The sequence below is a fragment of the Phaethon aethereus genome (assembly GCF_964289735.1).
Source record: "Phaethon aethereus genome assembly, chromosome: 1".
NCBI lineage: Eukaryota > Metazoa > Chordata > Aves > Phaethontiformes > Phaethontidae > Phaethon > Phaethon aethereus.
This window is the reverse complement of record NC_138575.1, coordinates 83,221,681-83,246,104: the sequence shown is the minus strand read 5'-3', so window position 1 is coordinate 83,246,104 and position 24,424 is coordinate 83,221,681. Positions and strand designations below refer to the sequence as shown.

The 24,424-nt window shown below is 39.6% G+C and overlaps 1 protein-coding gene across 1 annotated transcript in view; it reads right to left on the bottom strand.

Annotated features, from left to right (window-relative positions):
* Positions 1 to 243: 243 nt before the first annotated feature.
* ANO2 (anoctamin 2) overlaps positions 244 to 24,424 on the bottom strand; it is a gene marked incomplete at both ends in the record, with an annotated part of 187,761 nt that continues 163,580 nt past the window's right edge. The window contains 6 exons of the mRNA XM_082011641.1: positions 244 to 525; positions 2,104 to 2,209; positions 8,833 to 9,014; positions 10,978 to 11,030; positions 11,135 to 11,287; positions 23,198 to 23,346. Coding sequence (XP_081867767.1) covers positions 244 to 525; positions 2,104 to 2,209; positions 8,833 to 9,014; positions 10,978 to 11,030; positions 11,135 to 11,287; positions 23,198 to 23,346 — 925 coding nt within the window. The remainder of the gene's footprint in view (positions 526 to 2,103; positions 2,210 to 8,832; positions 9,015 to 10,977; positions 11,031 to 11,134; positions 11,288 to 23,197; positions 23,347 to 24,424) is intronic.

Genomic DNA, 24,424 nt, shown 5'->3' with positions numbered 1-24,424 from the left:
GCCACAACATAGCCCTTACCTCACACTGATAAAGTCTGAAAATGCTGCAGCCCAAATGATAGCATATAAATTGTAACGGAGACCCTCGCATATGGAGTTTCTAAGGAAGCAAAAGAAGCCTCCCTTTTGCTCCCTGTCTCTTCTTTGACTGTCTCTCCCTCCCTTGCTCCAGGTTCAGAATCACATCACACAGTAAGCAGGTATTGCAGAGGTGAGCACAGTACGTTTCCCTTCCCTAAGGAGTCACACTTCTGTGTGCTGTGAGCTAAAGGAGGCCAAGCTGCCTTTCTGACTTCGGTTAAACTGGCAGGAGCTGGCAGCCCGGATCCTTCCACCTTTGGTCTCACTTTTGTGTTTCTGCTTGTCGTGTGCAATAAAGCTTTCAATCAGCTTCAGTTTTTCATGCTCTTCCTTCAGGAAGAAGTCAACAAGCACACTCTTCTCCTTTTTGATCTGTTCACTGATGTCCTTGGGGATGTCAGGAATCATCCAGTCAACCAGAACACTGAGGGACATCACCAAGTTCTGCAAACACAGCAACAGATATGAAGAAAGTATGAAAAATAAGAAATACAACCAGAGCAAAACCAAACCTTTGCTATAGCTATGAGGCAGGTATTAAACACATTTTGGTGATGGCATGTAGTATTAACCAGTTGAGTAACGCCTTAGTTCCAGAAACAGCACATGTTTGTGCACAACTCCCCCTCAGTTGAGCGGCTGAATTAAACACATGCTTCAGTCAGGTTTGAAATGGGAAAGGACTTGGATTCATCAAATGATTCATGGCCTAAGCAAGCAAAACAGCCTTATTCTTTACAGACATTCAAAGGTGATCAGTTCTCAACATCAAATTCATTGAGACTGAGTTCAGAATCCATTACTATAAGGGCAACATCAGTGAAAGCATCCTCCAATGCAATCAAACCCATGTGTTTCTAATTTGGCCTGAGCAGACAGCCGACAACTTTCGTGGTCATTCTGTCCTCAAATCCTTCTGTCTGCTGACAAGCAGGATTTTTTCACACTACCGCAGCGTGCAAGTCACAACCCTGAACCTCAGGTGCCCAGGTCATTACAGGTGATGTTTATAACACAGAGGCACAAAGCAGACTGGGCAAACAGTTTTTCTTGTTTGTGCAATTTGTAGGTAAATTATACTTTGGGGTTTATATTATCATGACAATGCTTTGAAAACTGCTGTGTTGCGTAATGCCTCAAAATGTGTGAGAATGTTTGCTGACAAGGCTACTAGAATGAACCCTCCGTCCCCATCTGAGACAATGGAGCTAATTAACCAGGGAATGTACTCTGGCAGAACAGCAGGCAGGCTATTTGAAGCCCAGCATAACCAGTTGGTTTCAAATGTTTTTCAGCCAGTGGTGGAAAATTACTGAAGACAGAGCAAAGAAGCAGAAGAGGGCAATATAAACCAGGCAAGACTCACAGTCACACTTAGGAATATTGGGCAGGTGAGGAGAAAAGACAGGCAGATTTCAATATGAGGGGTGGACCTAATTTGACTGAGGAGGGATCCCAGATCATGGAGGAGAGTGGGCGGCTTTTGCCGTTCAGAAGGCAAACTATGATAGCAAATATTGCTATCATGCCAATGAAATATCCACACTGGGGAGAATTTACTCCATTTACTTGTAGAAAGTAGCAAAAGACCTTGGAGGATTTATTACTTCTGTTTATTTCTTGCTTTGGGTAAAGAATAGCATTTCACAAGGCTACATAACATTTATGTGCTTTTCACAAGCAGTGCCCCGAGAGTATAAAAGCTGACAGAGTCCACTTAAACGTACAACAGCCTGGGGTACTTTGGGGATCGCTGCTAGTGCCAGAGGCTAATGCAGGCTGTGGGGCTTCCCTTCCATGAAGGGAGAGGACATCTCTGCTGAGGAGGTGGCCACAGCGCTCCGAAGGGAGAACCTGTGTTGCAGCCCACTGACACCTCAGCAGGCTGAGTGCAAGCGCATCGGGCTGGGTATCTGCAAACAGAAAGGCTCTAATCGGACATGGGCTTCTTTGGCACATGCATTTCAATTCATTTATTATGATATTACCATGACTGAAATTGCAGCAACTCGGCAGACTTACCTGAAATAGAATCACAAAAGCCAAGCGAGCCGATAAGACCGCCCAGTACTGTTTAGAAAACTCATACTGATTTTGGGACCAAGGTGGTTCTCTGTAGTCTTTGAACCTGTTGACGGAGACAGCTCAGTTATCACACAGTTCCAGCAATCTCCTCCTGCACCAAGTGCTTTGATTAACATGGTTTTCCAATCACAAAACCTAAAGAGTCAAATCTTCCAGATGTTCCTACTTCAACCCTTATTATGAAATAAAACTCCAGAATTAGAGCTGGACTATCTCCACTGAATTTAGCAAGCTTAGCCTGGTTTTCACAGTTGTAACCAAAATCAGAACACTATTCTAATGTCAGAAATTTCCAGATTTTCCAGGATTTACAAATGACCCCTTTTTTTCTGTTAATGTTAAATTGATCTCAGTGTACAGGGAATAAAGTGTTGAAATTAAAGCACAGCGATAGTCCAAGGCAATTTCAGACTAAAGGACACAAACCTGCTTTCATCTCACCTAAATTTTTTTTAATTTAGGGACTAATTCAGCCCACGTAAATCTGACTCACACTTCGGTGGTTCCTGTCTTTGCATTAACGACAGGGGGAACCATGGGAAAGGCACTTCCTAAATTAACTGTCTAGCCTTAGACAGGATAAAACAGAGCCTTAGTGGTTTGGTGTAAAGACTGATGCTTTTAGTATTATCATCAATCATTTGGAAGTAAACAACAAGCTAATAAAAGTCACAGATGCTCCTAAATTGGAAAGTTTTGCAAAGAGCAGGAAACACAGAAAGCAATAAGAAATACAGACAGGAAACACAATGAGAATAATCCGGGGAAATGGAAAATAATTTAAAATAAAACAATTGAAGGATTTTTGAAAGGATAGAGTTTGAAAGAAAATGCAATGAAAATAGCCTGGAGCTTACAGTGGCCAGCAAGTTAGCACAAGTTTGAAATACGGCAGCAGGACAGTATGACTTGTGGATGTATAAACAAAAGGCACGATGGTGCTGGGGGGCATTAGCCCTTCTCTGAACAGTACAGGTAAAGCCACACCTGGAATGCTGCATTCATCCATTCAGCTGTGGGGACTTCAGAGGAAAAAGAAAGGGGGAAAAAAAATAGAAAAAGAAAAAGATAGCGACAAATTGAAAGCAGTTCAGCAAAACAATCCAGGGGCTGAGGACAATGACTCACCAGCAAAGATTAAAGAAGAGCACATGTATTGCTCTACTTTGGTAAATAACAGCCAGAGTTGGACATGATAACCATGCACAAATTGTGCCCTTAAGACTGAAAGGGATAATTTAGTGCTGTTCACAGTGTTTGACTAGGAGTAATGAGATGAAATTAAGAAAGGGAAAATCTGTTTTGAATATCACAAAACCCTTCCTGACAGTAAGATTCATTAGACTGTGGAAAAGCCTCCATTGCAGGATAATGGAGAAGGTTGATACATAAAATGTCGGCTTCAGTTTGCAGGTGTGCTTACCAAAATTACCTCCAGGTTTTGTCCACACGGCTTTGCACGTTAAATTACACATTTACAATCCACACACTCCCTACACCCTGCCTTGCTCTCCCCGCCTCCGCCGCCCCAAGAAATTCATTCTGAAATGCTGGATGTAATTCTGTGTTGCACCTTCTGGAGACAAAGGACACAAGGTACAACACACGGTGAGGAGAGGGAGGAGGGAGAGGAGGAGAAAACAACTGTAAATTGGGGGCTGTATTGATTTATGGAAGCACTACCAGGCCTATGTTAGACTCTGGATTATTTATTTTGTTCAGCTGTGCATACACAGCAGCCGAGCTCTCCATCCCGTCTTACACAGGATTCCTGTTTGGTCCTATGCTGTGCCTGCACCGTGAGATTCCCACTCTAGTACTTTTCTGTACAACGTGGACTCCCACGTGCTTCTCAAACCTGTGTACAAGGGCTGCAGCGAGGGCCAGAATCAGTTCCCTTGAACTTAATCTGCTTGAGCATCAAAGCAAGGAAAGCCACTGAGTTTGTTGTGGATTTTGCCTGGCACTATAAATCAATCCCAGTCTTGAAACAGAGCCCAGGTTCACCTGGAAGGGTCACCAACTGTGGTGGGTTTTCTATTTAATGTACTCTGAGCTTCACAAACTATGCAAGTGTGCAGATCTTGTGGAAATTTCCACCTGGCTCAGCTGGTAATCACACTGCTTAGGATGCCTGAATCTGCATTCAACAGAACACTAGCTAATGATTTATGGTGAAGGGAGATGTTGTCAGAGCTACAGTCAAGGTAGCTGGGCCCCTCCCCACCTTCCTTTTTAATTATCGTAAGGCACATGGGACTTCAAAGTACAATAGCCTGGGTCTTTTCTAACCACTATATTCTACAGGTAGTTTCTTTTTTAAAAAGACCATCTTTTCCCTCATCTCTTCAATTCTTCATTCTTAAAGTAATTAATTCAGCAGGTATGCAAGGAACAGCAAACGACCAATGCTACAAAGACTATTGTCTTTCAAAACCAGCAAACAACTCTAATTCCACTGAAAAAGGGCAAGATTATGAAATAGTCAATGATGTGGTTTAAGAATAGAGCACAAAAAAGTTCTGAGGGAAAAAAAGAGGAAAATGCACCCTGAAAGTAGAGAAATGTTGTGGAAGTGAGGATGGATGGAGAGGACCTGGCAAGACTTAGACAAAACTGAACTGAAGCCAGAGCTAAGAGAAATATGCTAGTATATTTCACAAGTATATTGTGTGGAGAAAAAGAAAGACTTGTATAAAAAATCAAAATGTGTATGTAGGTGGAACTGCAAATCAGTCTAAATGAGCTGATCTGTTTCGTTTCGTTTTTCAGCTGGTCTTTGACAAGAAATTGAAGAAAACATGATCGAATCACAAGGAAGTAGTGTTTCAGCAATGCAGGAGTATATAAAAATTGTTCAGGGAAAAACATTAGAATCCACCACTGGTCACTGGGAGTAGATGGGATGAATCCCAGGGCATTAAGAAAATTAGTTCATTCAAAAACAGCTTATAAATTTGCTGAATATTGGAGCAGACTTTCACTAAGGGAAAAGTCCCTCTAATGACTCCATATCTGCTGGTTTCTCCTTTTCAGTGCGATCAGCATGCTTTCATGTACTCCCTTATCATACCAGATTATAAAGATTGAAAGGGCAAAACCAATAAAAATGTCATATAACTTAGCAGGCTTTGCTTTTAATTTGCCTTCAGCTACACAAATGTCGTTTTGCTCTGAAAAAAATCATTACAACTAATGCTATGCGTCAGAATGGCGTTACAGCAATGTTTATTTGGAAGCAGTGTCAAAGAGTTCACAGCATTGTAGAAAATGCTGCTCAAAATATTCAAAGAATGTATTCTGGATATTCGGTGGGAGAGTTGTTTCTGGCTTGTTATGGTTATTTTTAAGATACCTTAATCTCTGGCAATGCCCGTAAGGAGAAAAATGCAAGCTTATTGTAACCACATTTATCTCCAGAGGTCACAGAAATCTAAGAATAAGAGAGGTCAGCTTGTTCCCAACATATTTGCCAGAAACAGAAAAGCAGATTTTATTTTCAGCTTAAGGGACAGTGTTTGTTGCCTGTCTCTTGGGACACAAGCTAGATACCCCGTATTTTATCACAGCGATAGTTCTGTCCAAAGCTGAGATTTGATAACATTCAAATGAGGCGGGTGATAACAAGAAACAGTGATGTGGATGCTGACATTTTTCCTAATTGTTCCCTGATAATGGAACAGAAATGCTCTCACAGTTATTTCTTGTTCAGACTAGTACATGGTCAAACATTTAGTATATGCTTCTTGTTTGCAATAATTATTTTTTTTTCTCGATGGCATAGACTTGATATTATCAGACAGGGACCACTTTTATAGTGTGGATTGCTCCCTTCTCCCTGTATTTTGGCTCTGTTGAATCCATGCTCAACTGAGGAGTGCATTTCATTGCTGCTGCTAATGCACACATTTCCAAATAGAGTGCCAGTCATACATCATAGCGGCCAGTGACCAAGACCAGGTAAATAGTAGCAAAGTGAAAGTAGCAAAGTCACAGTGAAGCAGGAGATCCATATGGATCGAGATGCTTGTTAAAGGAAGACACAGGCTAATTTGGGGATAGAAATGAAAAAGTGCCAGGGACTGAGAGCAGAAAAGCATTTCACAGACTTACAAGTCCATCAGAAAGTATGGAGATGCAGCAGAGCCTCACAAGTAACTTTATACTAAGAAGTAGCTCCTAGCAACGTACTGAAATGAGGAACAGCAGAGCTCACAGGGAATAACATCTTGAGAAAAGAAAGAGGACAGGCCCCAGGTTTAAAGTGCTTTACCCTGTCTGCCACAAACAAAACAGCATGTAGAGGACAGCGTGCAACTTTAAGCACCAGAGAGCTCTTTTTTTGCTTTCTGTCTGGCCTCAACTGCCATCCGACTGCCTCCTGAGAGGTTCCTTTAACAAAGCTCAAAGTTCCTGACCCCAGGACATGGCTGTGCTATCTGACTTACATTCTCTCTCCTTACCTGCTGAAGAGCTAGGAGTCTTATCTGTGCACCCATCTAGCCCCCACGGCAGTCAAGGTCAGAAGGTAGGCACACCCCAACGGCAGTGCCTGAGTCAGAGGGCCAGATTTCTCTCTCCATTTTCTCTGCTTCCAGTGAAGGAACCGAGATGTGTCATTTTTGTGGGTGATATACATATACATATACATATACATATACATATACATATACATATACATATACATATACATATACATATACTCTGCTTAAAATCGGTGGGATCCTAATTATGATTAAAATTGCTTGCACAAGAGCAGGAGATAAACATGTGCAAGCTACACTGAATAAGGCCAACTTTAAGACTTCTTTTGTGAAAACTATTACATTATGATATTTACTATATTCTCAGAGATGAGTATTGATTTGTAAGCCTCATTGAAGAACTTCCATCTACCCCTTCTCAAGTTATTTGAGCAAAACATCTTGTTCCCTAATAAAATCAGAATGGGAAAAAACCCTGATTTCATGGGAGATAGGTATGTAGTCTACATTTAGAAATGTGAAGTCATTTAGAAGCAAGGGGAGGTTTTTGGCTTCAGGAACCTAGCTAGAATATGATCCCTTAAATAATCAGTGAAAAGAAGTGTTCTGAAGGGCAATTTACAACGCCTGTTAGAAGCATAATTACAATGTTAATTTCTGTCTTTGCTTTTAAGTGGCTGCTTGTTTCTAAATTTATTTTTAGAAAAGTAAAATCAACAAATATTTAAAATTAATTTAATTTTGTAGGTGTTTTAAAAATAAAAATGTTTGATTTATTTGAAATATTTTCTCTTCCCAACTTTAACATGAAGACAAAGATTTTGGTAGGATAAAAATGTGCACCCTAACTAACTTTAGTTACAAGCCTTCTATGTCATGCTGCAAGCTGCTCTTGCAGATTTATGAAAGAGACTAATAATCATAACTTAACAGTAACCCTATAAAAAATTTCCAGCTGCCTTAGCTATTGTTATCTGCTCTGGAAATACAATTTTTTTAAGGAACTCTGAAAGTCAGGTATACAGAAATGTAGGGAACACTGGAACTAATAATGAAGAACTCTCCCTGTATTTTGAATAAGATTTATCAAGGACAATGAATTCAAGTGAATGGGAGGAACAGAGAAAGAATTCTGAAGCTCTAAACAGAAAACACTACTTGATATTTACAGTATCTGCAATACTAGCAGTATTTTCTGCCAGTATCTGAGCATTCAATAAACCCGTATTGCAAGAAAAGGCCAGTCTGATGCTAGGTGGTATGTGAATGTCATCTGTAAGATTTGCCTCATCATTCTGCTCTGCTTGGTAACTGATTTTGTGCCCTTGCTTTGACACCGATGCTGAGAGAATATGGTGAAAGATTTCGAGAATCCCACCTTTAGCACTTTAGCCCAGATTTGATCTCAGAATAAAACCACACAACGAAAGCATGAGAGCGAAGACCTGAGCTTAAGAAAGGAGACTAGGAAGTCTTTCCTTTCATCTAGAGGTGAAACTAGTTTTTGAACCAGGACAGGTTCAGATGGCAACTATCAGGAGTACTACATTCAAAAGCCTTGCCACGCATTCAGAAAAAGACAGAGAACGTATGCAAATATATTATGCATAAAACCAAGGGAGACCAATTACAGACCTGTGTATAGTAAAAAACATATAAATGAAGGCTATGCATCTGCACTACAGGAGCCATGGACTAGACATTTTGGACATAGTTTAAAGGAAGTCGAGCTTTGTTTCCCCAGTCTGAAAAGATGAATCTGAAATATAAGACATGTAAATGGGGAATGGTGCAGCTTTTAAAGATGGGCAGAATATATTGAAAACTCAGATCTCATCAAGAAGTAAACACTGAACAACATAAAGAAAAAGAAAGCCTGGTTCTAATTAGTGGGTGTCCCTTTTAAAAACTCCTTGTTTTTAATGAAAGTTATGTCTTTCAATAAAGAAGGGATTTTTTTTTATTTGAGTAAGTCTACCTAAATTGTTTATTTTACCTTTTAATGCACTGGAAAAACCCTTCTAAGAACCTTTTAACATAATGAGAATACTCTAAAAACTGTACTCTTAAAACCACTTTTTTAAAGGCACAAATATTATCAGTTCCTACTTGGAAAAATTTTGTCTGACAACGGCCCAAAGGAATTACTTCACTATGCAAACTGTCATTAGAAGTACTTTACCTGCAGAATAAAACATCCTGTGCAAATGGGGAATTTTCTGGCTGTGTTCCAGCCTTGAGATGACTGACATTGAAGTATGAGAGCGTGTGATTGATGAAGCCATGCATGGTTCCATTTTGACTGTATGCATATTGATACATAAGGCGTGGAACAAAATCAGATGTGACAGCAATTACAAAAGCCTGAGAGACAAAAAAAAACCAAAAACAACCAAACAACAGCGTCATGAATCTATGTCTAATGTGTTTCAGGTTAAGTTAATTCAGGTGATAATTTTCATGTTCGAGTGAATTTAGAGTGGTGATGAAATGAGAGTTTAATGGCCAGACCTGGTGCAGAATGTATACTTATAGGAATGCACAGTAACCTGCTCTGTCTCTCCAGAGGAGGGGTGTAGTTAGGGAGGTGGAATATTTCTTAGACCATAGAGCAGCAAAAGCAATTAATGTACTGTACATTTCTCCAGCTCTTTCCATCCCTGGAGCCATTACGAGTTTTATCACTAATTTTAAAAAGCTACAACACCACGTAGTAGTTAGCTGGTATAATTTGGAGTATGACTTGGTGTAGTTACACAGTGTTATCTGAGATAAACCAGTTGAGTGTAAGGTAGTCATCCTCCATTTTCCCTTCTGCATCTGGATTTACACATCTGACACTGGTGGATCTCATGCTGGTATAAAACTGGTATAACTGTGAAGTGAATCAGACACAGAAATATCTAGATCATATCAATAAGAGTTCATTATATTCATTTTAAACTACATTTTGCTAAACAGTTCTTCTGCATCAATATTATTCAGATGGAGAAGCAGAACTGGGCATTCAGTATTTTTTTTAAATTGGGTATGCACATATTTTCGTTTTTGTCAACAAAAAGTCGCTCACTGATATTTTAAAGGAATCCCCAGGAAATAAAAATATTTAGAGTTTTTTTGACACAGAAAATAACCAAGGATCATGAATTTGCAAAGCGTATTCAGATAAAACTGAGAGGTTGCAGAGTGCTCATCTGTGCTTATCCAGCACAGGTCAGTGCTGGAAATCTGAAATCTATGCCTGACTGCAACATCATGGGTATGTGCAGGTCTGCACAGATTTCATACCTTGAATCCTGGAAACTGCCGAGCCATAAGTGAACAATGCTCCACCCAAGTCAAATGACACTGCTTCTCTGGAGGCACTATATTTCTCCCAGTTGTAATGATAGCTTACATACTGCTACAGAATGCTGTTGTGCTGGCTGGATGCTATTGCACTAGATAAATTGCATAACACCTCTGCACAAGTTTCCCCTTCAGTCGTGACAATCATCTGCCTTTCTACAGTGCATTGATACCTTTGATATTTTATGGTTAGACTTGATGATCTTAAAGGTCTTTTCCAATATAAATGATTCTATGATCTGTGGGTCAAAAACCCACTTGATAGTATTATGATTAAACTCCTAGGGCATAAGTTTTTTTATCTTAAAGAATATACAGGAAAATTTTACTTAAGGAATACATGTAGAACAATAAACATAATATATCTGTATACCAGACATGCATTATGTTCATCTAATCGTTGTTCTATGAAAGAATGTACCTTTCCATTAAGATTTTGTAGCTTGGGGAGTATGTAACCCAACTCAAAAAAAAAGCTACTGTTACAGAAATACTCATTCTTTGGGAGAAATTATGTTTAGGGATATAACCATACCTGCATATATCAGAACAAATGTTAAAGCTATCTAGCTAAGGACTTTCTGCTCCTAGAATCTAGGATGTCATATGTACATCTTTTTTATTCATACCAACAGTTATATTAGAAGAGTAACAGAAAAAGACATGGGTATGAATAAGAAGTAGATCTTTGCCAATTATCTGGGGTGTTGCCTGCTTACATCCCCTTCATTGACTGTTCTTATATGAATTAGTCTTCCTGTCCTACATAACACAAGGACAGAGAGAATGAGAAGAGTGAATGGTCATCTCATTTGTAATTAAATCATGTTTTACACTTCCACAAGAATGAATTGGATAACTTAGATTTTATTGTCTTTTATAGCAATTAGGAAAATTAGACATTACTTTTCAATTATGTTGGAGGAACAATATAAGCTCCCAGTACCATGGTTAGAAACTGGTGTAACCAAATACTTACATTAATGATAACTGAAAGCTTTCCAATACCACTCAAAATGTTATACCAAATACCTGTAAGTGAAAAACAGAACTTATTAATGAATTTACTACCATTTTTCTTCTTCCTTATTGAACTTTTGGTGTTATCATCACTGCAATGTTTCTTCATTGCTTACCTATATCTTTTGCTCTTACTGTGTCTGGCCTCCTCAGTTCAGTAACAAACTTTTTTGCATCAAGCCGAACTTCTATGATGTTGTTCAGAAGAGCAAAGAGAGGTGCCAGAGGGAAGGAGGCAACAAAGAGTGTGACAAAGCCAAACTGGATAACTGGAAGAGAAATATGCAATGTTTTTTGGTATCTTCTGAAGGGAGCTGGTAAGTGCAGCTGACAGCAAATCGTTGATGAGCTTTGTGAGTTACCAACAAACCAACAAACCAACCAAAGAAAACTCTCGCACTTTGAAGTGGATGGAACACTCTGTATCACCTTGTTCCCAGTACTAGACTACGAGCACCACAGAGTTCAGCTCAGCACCCATACTATAACAATATAAACAAAAAGACCACGTTGGTTTCTGAGTGCATTCTGCCTCTTCTCTAGGGCATAGGATGACCTGTCTTCATGCAAACAAATGGTCTTCTAACAGCTAAGGAACCAATGTTACTCTGCAAAAGCACAATGCTGACACAACTGTGTTTTTCTGACAACTCTCAGTGCTCTAGAGATGTTTGGAATAATGTAGTAGAAAACTAAGTCCCTCCAAGCAAGCTTCTTCAGTTTTCGGGTGGGCAGAGTATCCTTAATTCCTGCTTCTTTCAATGGCGCTTCAGGATCTACCTCATCTGGGTGAATCTCATTTGGGTACAACTAGAGTCTGAAAAGGGGTAACTTTTTTTTTTCCTCCAAGGTGCTGAGGAATTAACAAGCTGCCTAAAAGTATGTGTCTTCCATGGAAAGCAGGAAGCATGAGTGGTAAATATTACTCATGAGACTGGATCGTTTCCTTGTAAAAATGCTACATTATTTTAAAGTAATACTTCAGGGAAGTGAGAGAGGTTTATTACCTCAGAAAACTAATGAGTAGAAGAAAAGGAAAGAGACCAAAAACATGCTGCCCAAATACAAAGGCAATAATCCAAATAAGATTAAACTAATAAATCTAACTTTGACTTACACTCCAGAATTAAATAAGCAGTACTATAGAAAAAACGTTGGTGTGTATGAGGCCCCGTTTATTTATTTTGCATCTTTTTTGACAAATCCTTGTATAAGTTGTCTCTCCACTATGGGATGAATCTGTTGCACTTTTTGTGAACATCAGGGGTTTACGTAGCACAACTATTTATTTAAAATCATTTCCTTACGCACTGCTGTCACAGCCTACAAATAACTGATAAAACAGCTTTCTCCAGGATCTTCTCTTGCACGCATCTTTTTTTGTGTGCAGATTGCAAGTCTGACTGACATTCCTGCTTTTCTCTTCTCAGTGACAATATATTTGCACAGTAAAGTATTATCTCTGTATTATATATATGTCCTTTTGATTTTCATTCTTATTGTCTTGCTTTAAATATATCCTAAGATACACTAAGATGGAGCTTTTTCAAAGCATACAAACATCCTATCCTTGAAATTATACTTTCCTGAATATTTTATGTTCAGAGTCAGGAAAAGGAATTAACAAGGAAATAAAAACAGATGTTAATGTAAAAAAAAAAAACCACCCTGTTAAATTCTTAGAAAACTACATAGCACCAAAATATGCCTTATTTGGTTTTAAGTTAATTTAGCAGGAATAGAGCTGGGAGGATTCTGTTAAAAAAAAAAAAAAAAGATATATTTGCAATGCTTTAAGCATAAACCACACACGCATTTGCTTTGATGTTGTTTGCAGCTCCTTTTATTCATTGCCTGGGAAAATGCAGTTTAATTTTTTTTCAAGTTCATGAAAGAATGTTCAAAGTATGTAAAGGACTTCTGGACAAATGTGTAAATATGTCTTCATAGAAAACTCTATGCCAGAAGTGTTTGTGTGGCCATCTTGAAATCTCTTCAATCTTCTAGCCTCCTTTTTATGAAAGTGTGAATGATGCAAGAAGCAGGCAAAAAAAATCTGAAAACAAAATCAAGCATGCCATAATTTAGATGGTCTTGTGTAGTAAACTAGCAAACAATAATTCAAACCAAGCTGTCAGTGAACAGGTATTTGTTTTAGCTCAGTCAATATTTGTAGAAATGAATATGTCAACAAAGTTGCATGGATTAAAAAGAAAAGAATCCTTGCTGTACAGTTCAGGTCCTAGAAGAAATCTAAGTTACAGCATCCTGGAGTTCTGTGGACACCTGTCCAGTCATAGTGCAAACACGTACAATACTTAAGGGCACTCACAAACACTGTTCCATGAAGGACCACTGATGCCAAGACATACTATTTTTCACTGGAGGACTTGATGGCAACCCTGGAATACATTTTTTATGTTCAGCTTATGCCACAAGGTATACTAGGTCTATATATATTATACAAAGGTCTTCTAGTGTTCACATACAATTCTGTGATCCCACATAGGAGCCCTACCTGGCATGGGTGATTATTCTCCTGTGCTTTGAAACAAAAGGCTAGAGACTTGTGCCAGGAATTGGACCTCTGGACATCCAGCCTCTTTCATAGCTTTCCTATTTAGCTGGTAGGCCAGCCTGGAGACAACAGAGATGAACATCACCCAGCCTCATGGCACAAGCTAGTGAAAAAAATGATTGAAGGTTGTGTGTCAGGGGAAGTCAAGGACATGGAAAATAACTCCTTCTCCTGGGTCATCAAAGCAAGAGTGCTGATGACAGATGTACTGTCAGTGACACAGACTCTACTTCTGGTGAGTGAAAAAACCCAAACCACATACTATTTGTGTCTGGGACAAGTCACCTTTACTGCCTGACTTATGCAGGAAAGAGGCAAAGGCCTCAGGGCCAGCCCATGAGTTTCTCAACACCTGACGCCACACCTGCAACATCTCATCCAGGCTTAGGCTGGCTGGGCCCTGAGACAAAAACTATACAAGGCAAACAGCCTCAAGAGAAGTCTTTCAGACCACAGTGCTTCTCAGAAGTCCACTTTTCACAGAAGCTGTTCTCTGTGCACAGGGCCTGAACAGAACCCAAACCCAACAAAGACAGACAGAGAACATGCTGACCCTCTAACTCTGGCCCCCAAATTTATGATCAAGAGCACAGATCGAGGCTTTTAAATTGCGGCTCTGGAGAGTGCTGGCAAGTGTTCTTGTGTAAGGGATACAGAATCAGTTCCCAGCATAAAACCTTCCACAGTGAATATCACTCAGGTTCTACCAGATTTACACACTCACTAGTGTGAGTAACCCTACTATCTAGTATCTATCAAAACGTAACCTAAGAGAAGGTAATTGGTTATGATTCAGTTGCTTTTTTTATTACTTCTGTGTCAATAACATCTGTCATAGGATCATGTGTTACTGGAAGTAAACAATGGAGGAATCACTCCTGTGCTAAGTGACTTTCCAAGTCCTAAGAAGAAAATTTCAATGTACAGCCAAGCCTGGCTGAGAAACTAAGGAAAAGGTATAATTTACTACTTTTTGGTAATAAATGTACGCAACAAGCCTACACACAACAGGCTGAATTGGTATTTTCAAATCCATCCTCATTATAGAGATTATAGAAAAATGCACATTTCTCTTCAATGATTTTTTTTTTCTCTTGCTGCCTCACACATTGCCTTTTTGATGGCTTTTCCTGCTTTAGGGGAAATTCTTCCAAATCTCTAAGATTAATCCTTATGGTAGTCAGTACAGTCATTGGATCTGATCATTTTCTTCTTAAAATTCAAAAGGGAGTTTTGCCATTGGATGACGAAACCCTTTATTATCATTTCTATTTGAGAAAAAATATTTTCAGTTAATTGCCACATGAACCTTGGACTCTTAGAGGGGTTAGACTGGAGAAGGGAAGACCGAATGAAATGAGAATCTGAAAGTCACTGCTGATGTAATTTTCTTCTCAAGAAAACAGTAGTGTTATAAATTTCACACATGTAGCTGGTTTTGGTGCCAATTTCATAAAGTTTGTTTCATTAGCAATATATATTGCTACAATAAACACCAATTTCTAGCCAACTCCTGTCACTGCAGGCTAGTTACACATGTTGCAAACTTGCTATCAGCTGGATGAGGAAATGGATATACATGCTACCTACTTTGGGAATGGATATGGTCTGGTATATTGGGCTGGGTCAAAAGTCATTGCACAGTTTTAGAAACAGAAAATACTAATGACAAATTTGAGACATGTTAACAACAACCATTTATATTTCAGGATTAATTCAGAAATATTTTCTGATCACTCAGAAACATTAGGAGTGTCTCTGCTTAGAAATGCTGTCCCTGCTGTCTCTGCTTAGTAGACACTTAGAGTACCTGCTAAGAAATACAAATATATATCAACTAATAATATCAAAACAAAAGTCATCAGAAATTTCACTGGTGCAAATCAAAACTATGTGCAGACATGTGTTGACTGACAAGGCCTGTTCAAGAAAGAGGTTCAGCACAGTCTGCTGACTAAAATCAGATTCAGAGTTCAGCTCACTGAAGAAATGACCCACAAAAGCTTTCCTCAGACCCACAAAAGCTTTCCTCAAAGGAAAACTTGGAGTTTATTTTACATGGCGAAGTATTGGTCTCTTCCTCCCACACTACTGGTATCTGTAAAATGCCACTTAAGTCAATGGAAGACTGCCTGACTTGTAGACTTTGGGTTTTACCCTCTCATGTTTTCTTTTTTCTTAGATTTATATATGGCTTCTACCTTAAAACTAAATGCCTTGTTCTTGATGTTACATCAAAGTCATGAACTAAAATGCTTGCTCTATGTTACATCAAAGTCATGTACTTGATTTTGCTGGACCTGCTCCTAGTTAGATGTTTCACTTTCGTAACTAATAATGGTTGAAATACAACTTTGTGTAAGAGTCAGAATCCATGAAACCATCATTCCTACCACTGGCTGCCCTGAATTTACTCCAGTGTCTTGCTTCCACGCTGTAGCTGCTGACTCTCCATCAATCATTCAGTACTATTGTACCACAATTCTTCACAAAAACTTGCATTACAATTTACGAATAGGAGATTTTATCCATGAAGAGCAAATAAATGTTTGCCTCATATTTCCCAGCTCTGTCCTAGCTCCTTATTTCATTATCTTTTTAAAGCCTTAGTTTGAGAAAATCTCTGAGTCTTTATTTAGGGCCAGGAAACCTTCTAGTGTCACAAGTTGTTAGCCCAAAGCCTCAATATATCATCTTTCCTGTCTAAAAGGCAAAATGACAAGTTGCCTTACTTCTCTGGTTCTGCCTTCCTGGGGCAGAGAGAGCTCTCAGAAAATTCATAGGTTTGTGAATGGGGAGGAGGGATGTGAAGTCAACAGGCAAGTGGAAAGTACCATTTCCCCTTCCCATGACATCTAGTCCAAACCGTGAGAAAGCTTCCTACAGCCTCTCATTTACAAGGCTTCAGGCTTCCTGGTATAATAAATTGGAATAAAAGGAAATCAGAACAGCTTTAAAATGGACATTCTAAAATTGAAGTGGGATAGTTATAATCAAAAACTCCTTTACCTGTGTCTTATTTTACTGCAAAACACATCCTGACATCACTCCAAACACTATCCTTCAGACAAGTGGTGACTCACCAGGACTAATCTGTTTCATAAGGGAATGCAAATGATTTGCCGCATGGGGAGTGGGCCAGACAGGTTTCCTTCAGAAAGGGCACATGTCAACCCTTTTGAGAGAAATTAGTAGAAGAAACTCTAAATGGATGCAAAAAGGCAAGGACTGCCTGTGATTAGGGTACATCTTAGCAAATGGCAGACCTGGAGTCAAGAGTCTCTCCTTGGTCAGAGGCTTTCCGTGTAGCCTTAAAGGTGTCATCCATCCTTAAAAGTAGGAGCATTCTAGCAGGACAAATCTGAATGTGGTGAATATTCACACACGGATACATAATCTGTCCATGCCTGTCTCTGCATGAAAACCCATGATCATCTGGATGGGGGAACCCAAAGATTACAGTAAGCCCAGTCTACAGTTTTTTATTCAGCTGCTTCATTCTTGGTTGATCGGATAGCCACTGATACCAGTGGGAGCTTGCCTGAGTAAATCAGTGTGAAAATGAAGAACTAAGTTCTGGAACAGCAGTCAGATTTCTCTCTTCTCTTTAATGTCATACTTCTTCTTTCCATATCAGTCATTCTGCCTTTTTAAGCAACTCAGGAAAAATGAAAAAGCTTCCTCTGCACTTGCTTCTTTGTTTCCCTTCCCTACCCCTCTCAAATCAATTTAGAAAAACAGGTAAATAAGCTTAAGCTGTGTAACTGCCTCTTGCCTCACCGTTCCAGCTTGATGCCCTTCACAACAATCCCAGCTGACAGGTTCAGTGCTGAGCTGCACAAAATGCTTCCTCTTGGCGTGGGTGGTCTGAGTCACTCTGCAGTGAATCTGACAGCTGAGTGCAGTGATATGGACCAGGGGCAACAAGTGGGTTGGGGAGGTGCAGCTTGGGTTTCATTTGCTGCACATGTGTCTTGAATCCCATGGGCAGGGCATAGCTTGCTGTGGAAGGCTCAGTGAGCTATTGACTTCACTTGAGAAGCTAATTCTCCTGTTGTAAACAAATGTTTAGATTAGTAATTCATCTATTTATTTGTGGAGCACCTATCTAATTACCCCTGAATGACTGCAGGATGAGGGACTCAACATTGTTTATCATCTAAGCACAAGGGACCAATCTAAAATACAGGCTTAGTGTCCACTGATTTATAACATCAGTGGCTTAGACGCTGATACTACAAGTTACTCCAACAAGGCAGACCTTTCCATCTAAGTTGTGTCCTCATCAATGAATCAAGAGCGATCTCCTACATAGACGTCTTGAATCAGGGTGACGGCATCATCACAGGGGCTATGGGAGTTTGCCACGGGTAATGGAGAATGGAAAGAGCTTCCTTCCACACCTGGATGCTTTGCATTAGGTCCAACAACAATCAGGAGAAACCACCAGTATACAATGTTTGGAAAGTGGGAGATTCTAGTTCATAACATGCTCAAGGCTCCATCCTGCTTCTGTATCAGTCAGACACACTTCTGGGTTATCACAGAGTGTACTCAGCAGTCTCTGGGAAGAAGTCTGGCTGCTCCTTACCCTGCCAGTGGCTTTCACTGTAATTAGCCATTCATGCTGCAACAAATTGCGTGCTGTAGCTCCCAGAATGAATATTATCAACTACTACAGATGTGCAAGGACAACAAATTAAATATTTATAAACAGTTGCATTTATTCTGTTTGTTTATTACCAATAACCAAAGATCCTTGTCCTTAGAGAGAAGTAGCTAACCAAGAAATTTTGGGTGTGCAGACATTTCTGAGTTATGCCTGAGCATAAAAACGTATGAAAATATTTACAAGGGGAAATATCTATATTTTTTCACCATTGGTTAACTCAAAAATTGCAAATGAGTTTGCTTAAAGTTTCCAGGAGGAAAAGTCATCTTGGACTGAAGTAATGCATGGAAAAAATCAATCATAAAGGAGATTTTTTCAACAAAGTGTCATCATGTGCAGAAGGGGATAAGGTAGTATAGACTGCAGCACACAACGAGATCCTAAAGTGAGTTGAAACAATTGAGAGAAAGATGATGGCAGATGAGGACTTCTTTATGACAACTTAATGCACTACAGAGGGTAAGGTTCAGATCCATAAATATATCCATAAAAGAGATCCCCAAATCTGCCTTCATATAAAATCTTTATATACATATATATACTTCATACACATATATATTTACATATATATGTATAAATTTATATAAACCCACTATTATATAAAATACCACATATGCACTTATAAATATATGTTATATAGTATATATTATATCTATAAATCAATATAACTTTTTATATATAGATAAAACATTTCACTTTTTGTCATAAATGCATTCTATTTCAGATGCTTTGAGAATAGTGGCTTGTTAAAACAGGAGTTGTCACATACAATATTTAACAGATGTCTGGTTTTAGATAACATGCCCATTGACAAGCTGTGGTTCTGTCCTGAATACTTTTATGCCCTAAAGCTTGGGTTTGCCTGGATTATTTCCCTTCTTCCTCCTCCCCCGCTCATACCATTCCCCTTTTCTCTTCCCTTGCGTCTCCAGGGTCTATTCATGAGGCAGCTACAGGGCTGAAGGGTACACTGCAGCATTGGTTTGCATCTGGTGTGACGGGCCTGGCCTCTTACTTACTCCCTAGCATCCCTGTGTGCTGCTTCTTCTCAGGTTCATTCCCTGAGGACAGCTGAAATTGGATTGTGTCCCAGGGCTGCAAGACAGTATTATTTGGTGATTTTTTGCACCTCTGTCCTCCTAGGTTGAGGCATAAAGACACTCCTTGAAGTTTATAACAAATACACTTTGGAATAAGAAAGGCAGCATGTATATATTTCACTCTGGAATTCTCTATCAGATGGTGATGTTTGTCTTCAACTAATTAATCAGTGGTGTACTCCTACTAGAGCAGTGGATGAATAGAGATGGATGCATGGAGATGAATGGGATCAAACTATCTCAGTGAAAACTGAGAAGAAGCAACAGAGGATTCCTTACAAGGCAGAATTATACAAAAAAATGCCTAGTTGTTGGGTTTGCTCTCTGCATTCATTTATACAGCCCAGATACTGCATTCAGAATTTCAAACATTATTTCCTAAGTACCAGCACAGCTTTGGACAACGGAGTTACATTTTGCCTTGAGCAAATTGCAATCAAGATGTCAAAGGCACCAGACTTCCAAATTATAACTACTGAGGACAATGGAACAGTGCCAAACATGTTAAAATGAAAATAAATTATTAATGATATTTTATTTGAATGAACTCAGTGCTTTAAAGTTTCTTTCTTGACTCTTGACTTCCAGATAGCAGAAAACACTCTAATGCTACATCTCAGATGACTTACAGTGGCCACACTGACCTCAGATCTTAAATCAGAGGGCTTTTTAATGATACGCAAATGATGGATCAAGTCACTAAGATGTCAACCATCCACTCTTGAAGATAAGAAAAAATGCATACTCTCTGATGGACATTGCATCTTGAGAGAGGCATTTCTGTGAAGCAGCAGATCCAGTTTCTGGATCCCACCTAGTGGAAATCAGGAACTGCCATCTCCCTGATGTGACAGTGTGGTTAAACCACGACACAAATACATAACTGGTGGCATCTTGCCACTTCAAGAAAAAATTGATCCCAGTTCCATCTGGGTTTCCACCAACATACTTATCTCCTTTAACGTGGAAAAGCAGACTGTGGAGCAACCTTGAAAAAGTACTGCTCTCTGCCATAGTTTAACAACAATTTAAGCAGTGATTGTGAAAAACAGCAAACACACACATACACATAGATGATATATACATGGCAGACACAAACTTTATAAAATTAGAACACTATTGACTTTAATAGGGTTGCTCCTACTTTACAAGGATTTGAAAGATGACACAATGTCTAGCAGAGCATACCACTAGTGATGTCAGTCACTCCAGCAGGGTGATGCGTGTAGAGGAACTATGCAAATGCTATTTAAAAAAATAGAGAATGTGCTGGTTAAAGATCTGGTATGAAAGGTTGGAGGCTGAGAATTAATTCTCAAGTGTGCCCTAAATTTCCTTAGAAAGTGTGGCCAACTCAGTATCTGCATGCTGCAGCTTGCCATGAGTAAAATTAATAAGATCAGTAAAATAAATAACAGTCCTCCATTCCACTGTCTCTTTCATCTGATTTGGAGAACCATGACTGTGGTAACAGTGACTTTCCATTTCTGGACACTGAGTTTGTAAGGGAACAGCTATATCAGCCGAATGTTCACAAGTCATGGGACCTGATGGGATTCATCCCAGAGTACTGAAGGAGCTAGCAGATGTTACAACAAGACCCCTTTCAATTACCTACCAAAGGTCTTGGGAGTCTGGGGAAGTCCCTGCTGATTGGAAGCTAGACAATGTTATTCCAATTTACAAGAAGGGCATGAGGAAAGACACAGAAAACTACAGACTTGTTAGTCTAACCTCAGTACCTGGAAAAATTATGGAGAAGATCATACCAGCTGCTGTTGAAAGGCATTTAAAGGACAATGCGATCATCAGGCATAGTCCACATGGGTTCACAAATGGAAAGTCCTGTTTAACTAATTTGATATCCTTCTATGATAAGGTCACCTGCCTACTGGATGAAGGGAAAGTGGTGGATGTGTTTTTTCTGGATTTTAGTAAGGTTTTTGATACTGTTCCTCACTGCATCCGTCTTGACAAGCTGTCCAACTGTGAGATGAACAGGTACACGGTGTACTAGGTAAAGAACTGGCTGAATGGCAGAGCTCAAAGGGTTGTAGTGAATGGGGTTACATCTGTCCAGCAACCGGTCACCAATGGTGTTCCTCAGGGCTCAATATGAGTCAGCAGTGTGCCCTGGCAACCAAGAGGGCAAACCACATCCTGGGGTACATCAAACACACCATAACCAGCTGGTCAAAAGAGGTGATTATCCCACTGTATACAGCATAGGTGCGGCCTCACCTTTAGTACCATGTGCAATTCTGGGCCCCACAATTTAAGAAGGATGTAAGGTTCTTCAATGCATCCAGAGGAAGACAACAAAGCTGGTGAAAAGGCTGGAAGGAGTGTCCTATGAAGAGTGGCTAAGGACTTTGGGTTTGTCTAGTTTAAAGAGAAGGAGGCTGAGGGGAGACCTCATTGCTCCCTACAGCTTCCTGAGGAGGAGAAGTGGAGAGGGAGATGCTGATCTCTTCTCCCTGGTTTCCAGTGATAGGACACATGGGAATGGTTCAAAGCTGTGCCAGGGGAGGTTCAGACTTGACATTAGGAAGCATTTTGTTACAGAGAGGGTGGTCAAACACTGGAACAGGCTTCCTAGGATGGTGGTCAATGCCCAATGTTTGTCAGTGTTTGACAATTCCCTTGATAATACACTTCAACTTTTGGTCAGCCCTGAAGTGGTTGGGCAGCTGGACTAGATGACCATTGTCAGTCCCTTCCAACTGAAATATTCTATGCTATGCTATGCTATGCTATGCTATGCTATGCTATGCTATGCTATTCCATTCCACTCTATTCTATTCTATTCTGTTGGTCAAGAAGCTCTTATAGGCTGAAGGTCCTCTCCTGTTGTATATGAGTGTGAATTTTAGTTTAAGCATAGCTGGGAATGCTGTGTACATGTTTCAACCTCATGTAACTGTCAGTCATGAACTGAGTAATTTAAAAAGATATTCCTACAGTTTTCTGTTGTAAAGGGTAATTTAATTCTATGAGAAAATACAGATTTATTTTTTTGAATCTACATATTTCTACTACATTTGAAATATTAGTGAGCAATTTTTGGGAGGAGTTACCCCAGATGGTTGTGCTGCCTTTGAGAAGGACCTTAAGAGGCTGGAGAAATGATCCAAGGGGAATCTCACAAAGCTCAGTAACAGAAAATGCAAAGTCTTGCACCTGGGGAGGAATAACCCCAAGCACCTGTATGTGCTGAGAACTGACTGGCTGGAAAGCAGCTTTACAAAAAAAAGCCTGAGGGTCCTGGAAGACAAGAAGTTGAACATGAACCAGAAATGCGCCATAGGTACAAAGAAAGCCAACAGACTCCTGGGATGCATTAGGAAGAGCATTGCCAGCAGGTCAAGAGAGGGGATCCTTCCCCCTTACTCAGCACTACTGTGACCACACCTGGAGTGCTGTTTCCAGTTCTATGACCCCCAGTACAAAAAAGACATGGACATACTGCAGTGAATCCAGTGAAGAGCCATTAAGATGGTTAAGGGATTGGAGGACTTGACATACAAGGAGAAGGTGAGAGAGCCAAGATTGTTGTACCATGAGAAGGCTCAGGGGGATCTTACCAATGTATTCAAACATCTGTTGGGCAGATTAAAGAAGACAGAGTCAGACTCTTCTCAGGGATACCCAGTGAAAAGACAAGAGGCAATGGGCACAAACTGAAATAAAAGAAATGTAACTTAAACTTAAGAAAAAACTTTAAAAAAAAGTTTTTCCTTTTATCATGCCATAGAGTCACATGATATATATGGTAATTGGTCCTATGAAAAACTACAGTTGTTGCAGAAAGGGAATTCAGAAATCTTACTCATTTCCATGTATTCTGGAGCCAGTCCAGTGAAAGGTTCCAAGATATAGTCAAGATCCCATTGCTGAGGGTCCTTTGATTGGTTGGTGTCTATTTCCTTTGGTTCAGTTCTTTCATCCTTGAGCTTCCTGAAGAGCTTCTTTAACTTCCTGAGGAACAAAAGTTCAGATTGAACCAACTCTTTTTTTTCCATACAAGATCTGGCCCATGTCTTCGCGTGGCAACACAAAATGTATATCATGTTACTTCGGTGCCCCACAGGCTTAGTTTACACCATCCTCAGAAGTTCTGAAAAGTATATGTATCGCAAGTTTAACTATGCTGATGAGTTTTTGCTGCCCCTGAAGCAGAAAAACAAAAGTGGCTTCCTACCACTTCTTAAGGAAACACAAATCAGTTATGTCTCCCAGCTCCCATAGATCAGAAGCGGTTGTGTCAGAGGTCTTCATTTTGACCCTGTTTTACAACAATATGGACAATTTTGGCCAGACTGTAAATTACTTACATGGGTGAGCAATTATTTGTGCAAGTATTTCTTCGGGCCTTGGTAGGAATAGTAGTATCAATCACTGTCCCACTGAGATAGGGATCCAAATTTCATGACACTGACAAATACAGGAATTTCATAAACAGTATAATCCCAGTGTAAAATGAATCCATCTCTAAAAGAGCAAAGTATTCCCAGTGCCCCTCCCGGATGACATTTTAAATGCATACACATCGATAACATCATGCTATTTTACACCTTGATAAATTCCCATGGAAAAATGTAATAAAATATTTCTTCAAAATCCAGGAAGTGATATACAGTTGAATTAGCATTAAACATTAAGTTTTATACTTATTGTATGTCTTCATTTTGCATATGAAACTTATCTTTCACAAATATGCACAACGTTATTTTATAGTTCTTCACATATGTGCCATATGAGTGAAAATCCAGACTAATTCCAGTGATGTTTTGCCAGTAGTGTAAGCAGGGCTCTCCCACAAACTTTTCCCCCACAGCTGGTGATAAATCCTTTGAACTAGAGGTGTGTGGCCTGGAGACAGGAGTGTATGGAGAAATGGTGGGGGTTTTCCTTTTTACCTCCAGTTAAGAAGAACCATTTTCTCAGACCCTAACTTAAGTAGCAGGGCAAGGCTAGCTGGCAAACAAACTAAAGACTTTGCTGGGTAGGTTTATTGCTTAGTTCCTGAATATACACTGAGCCACACAGGAACACT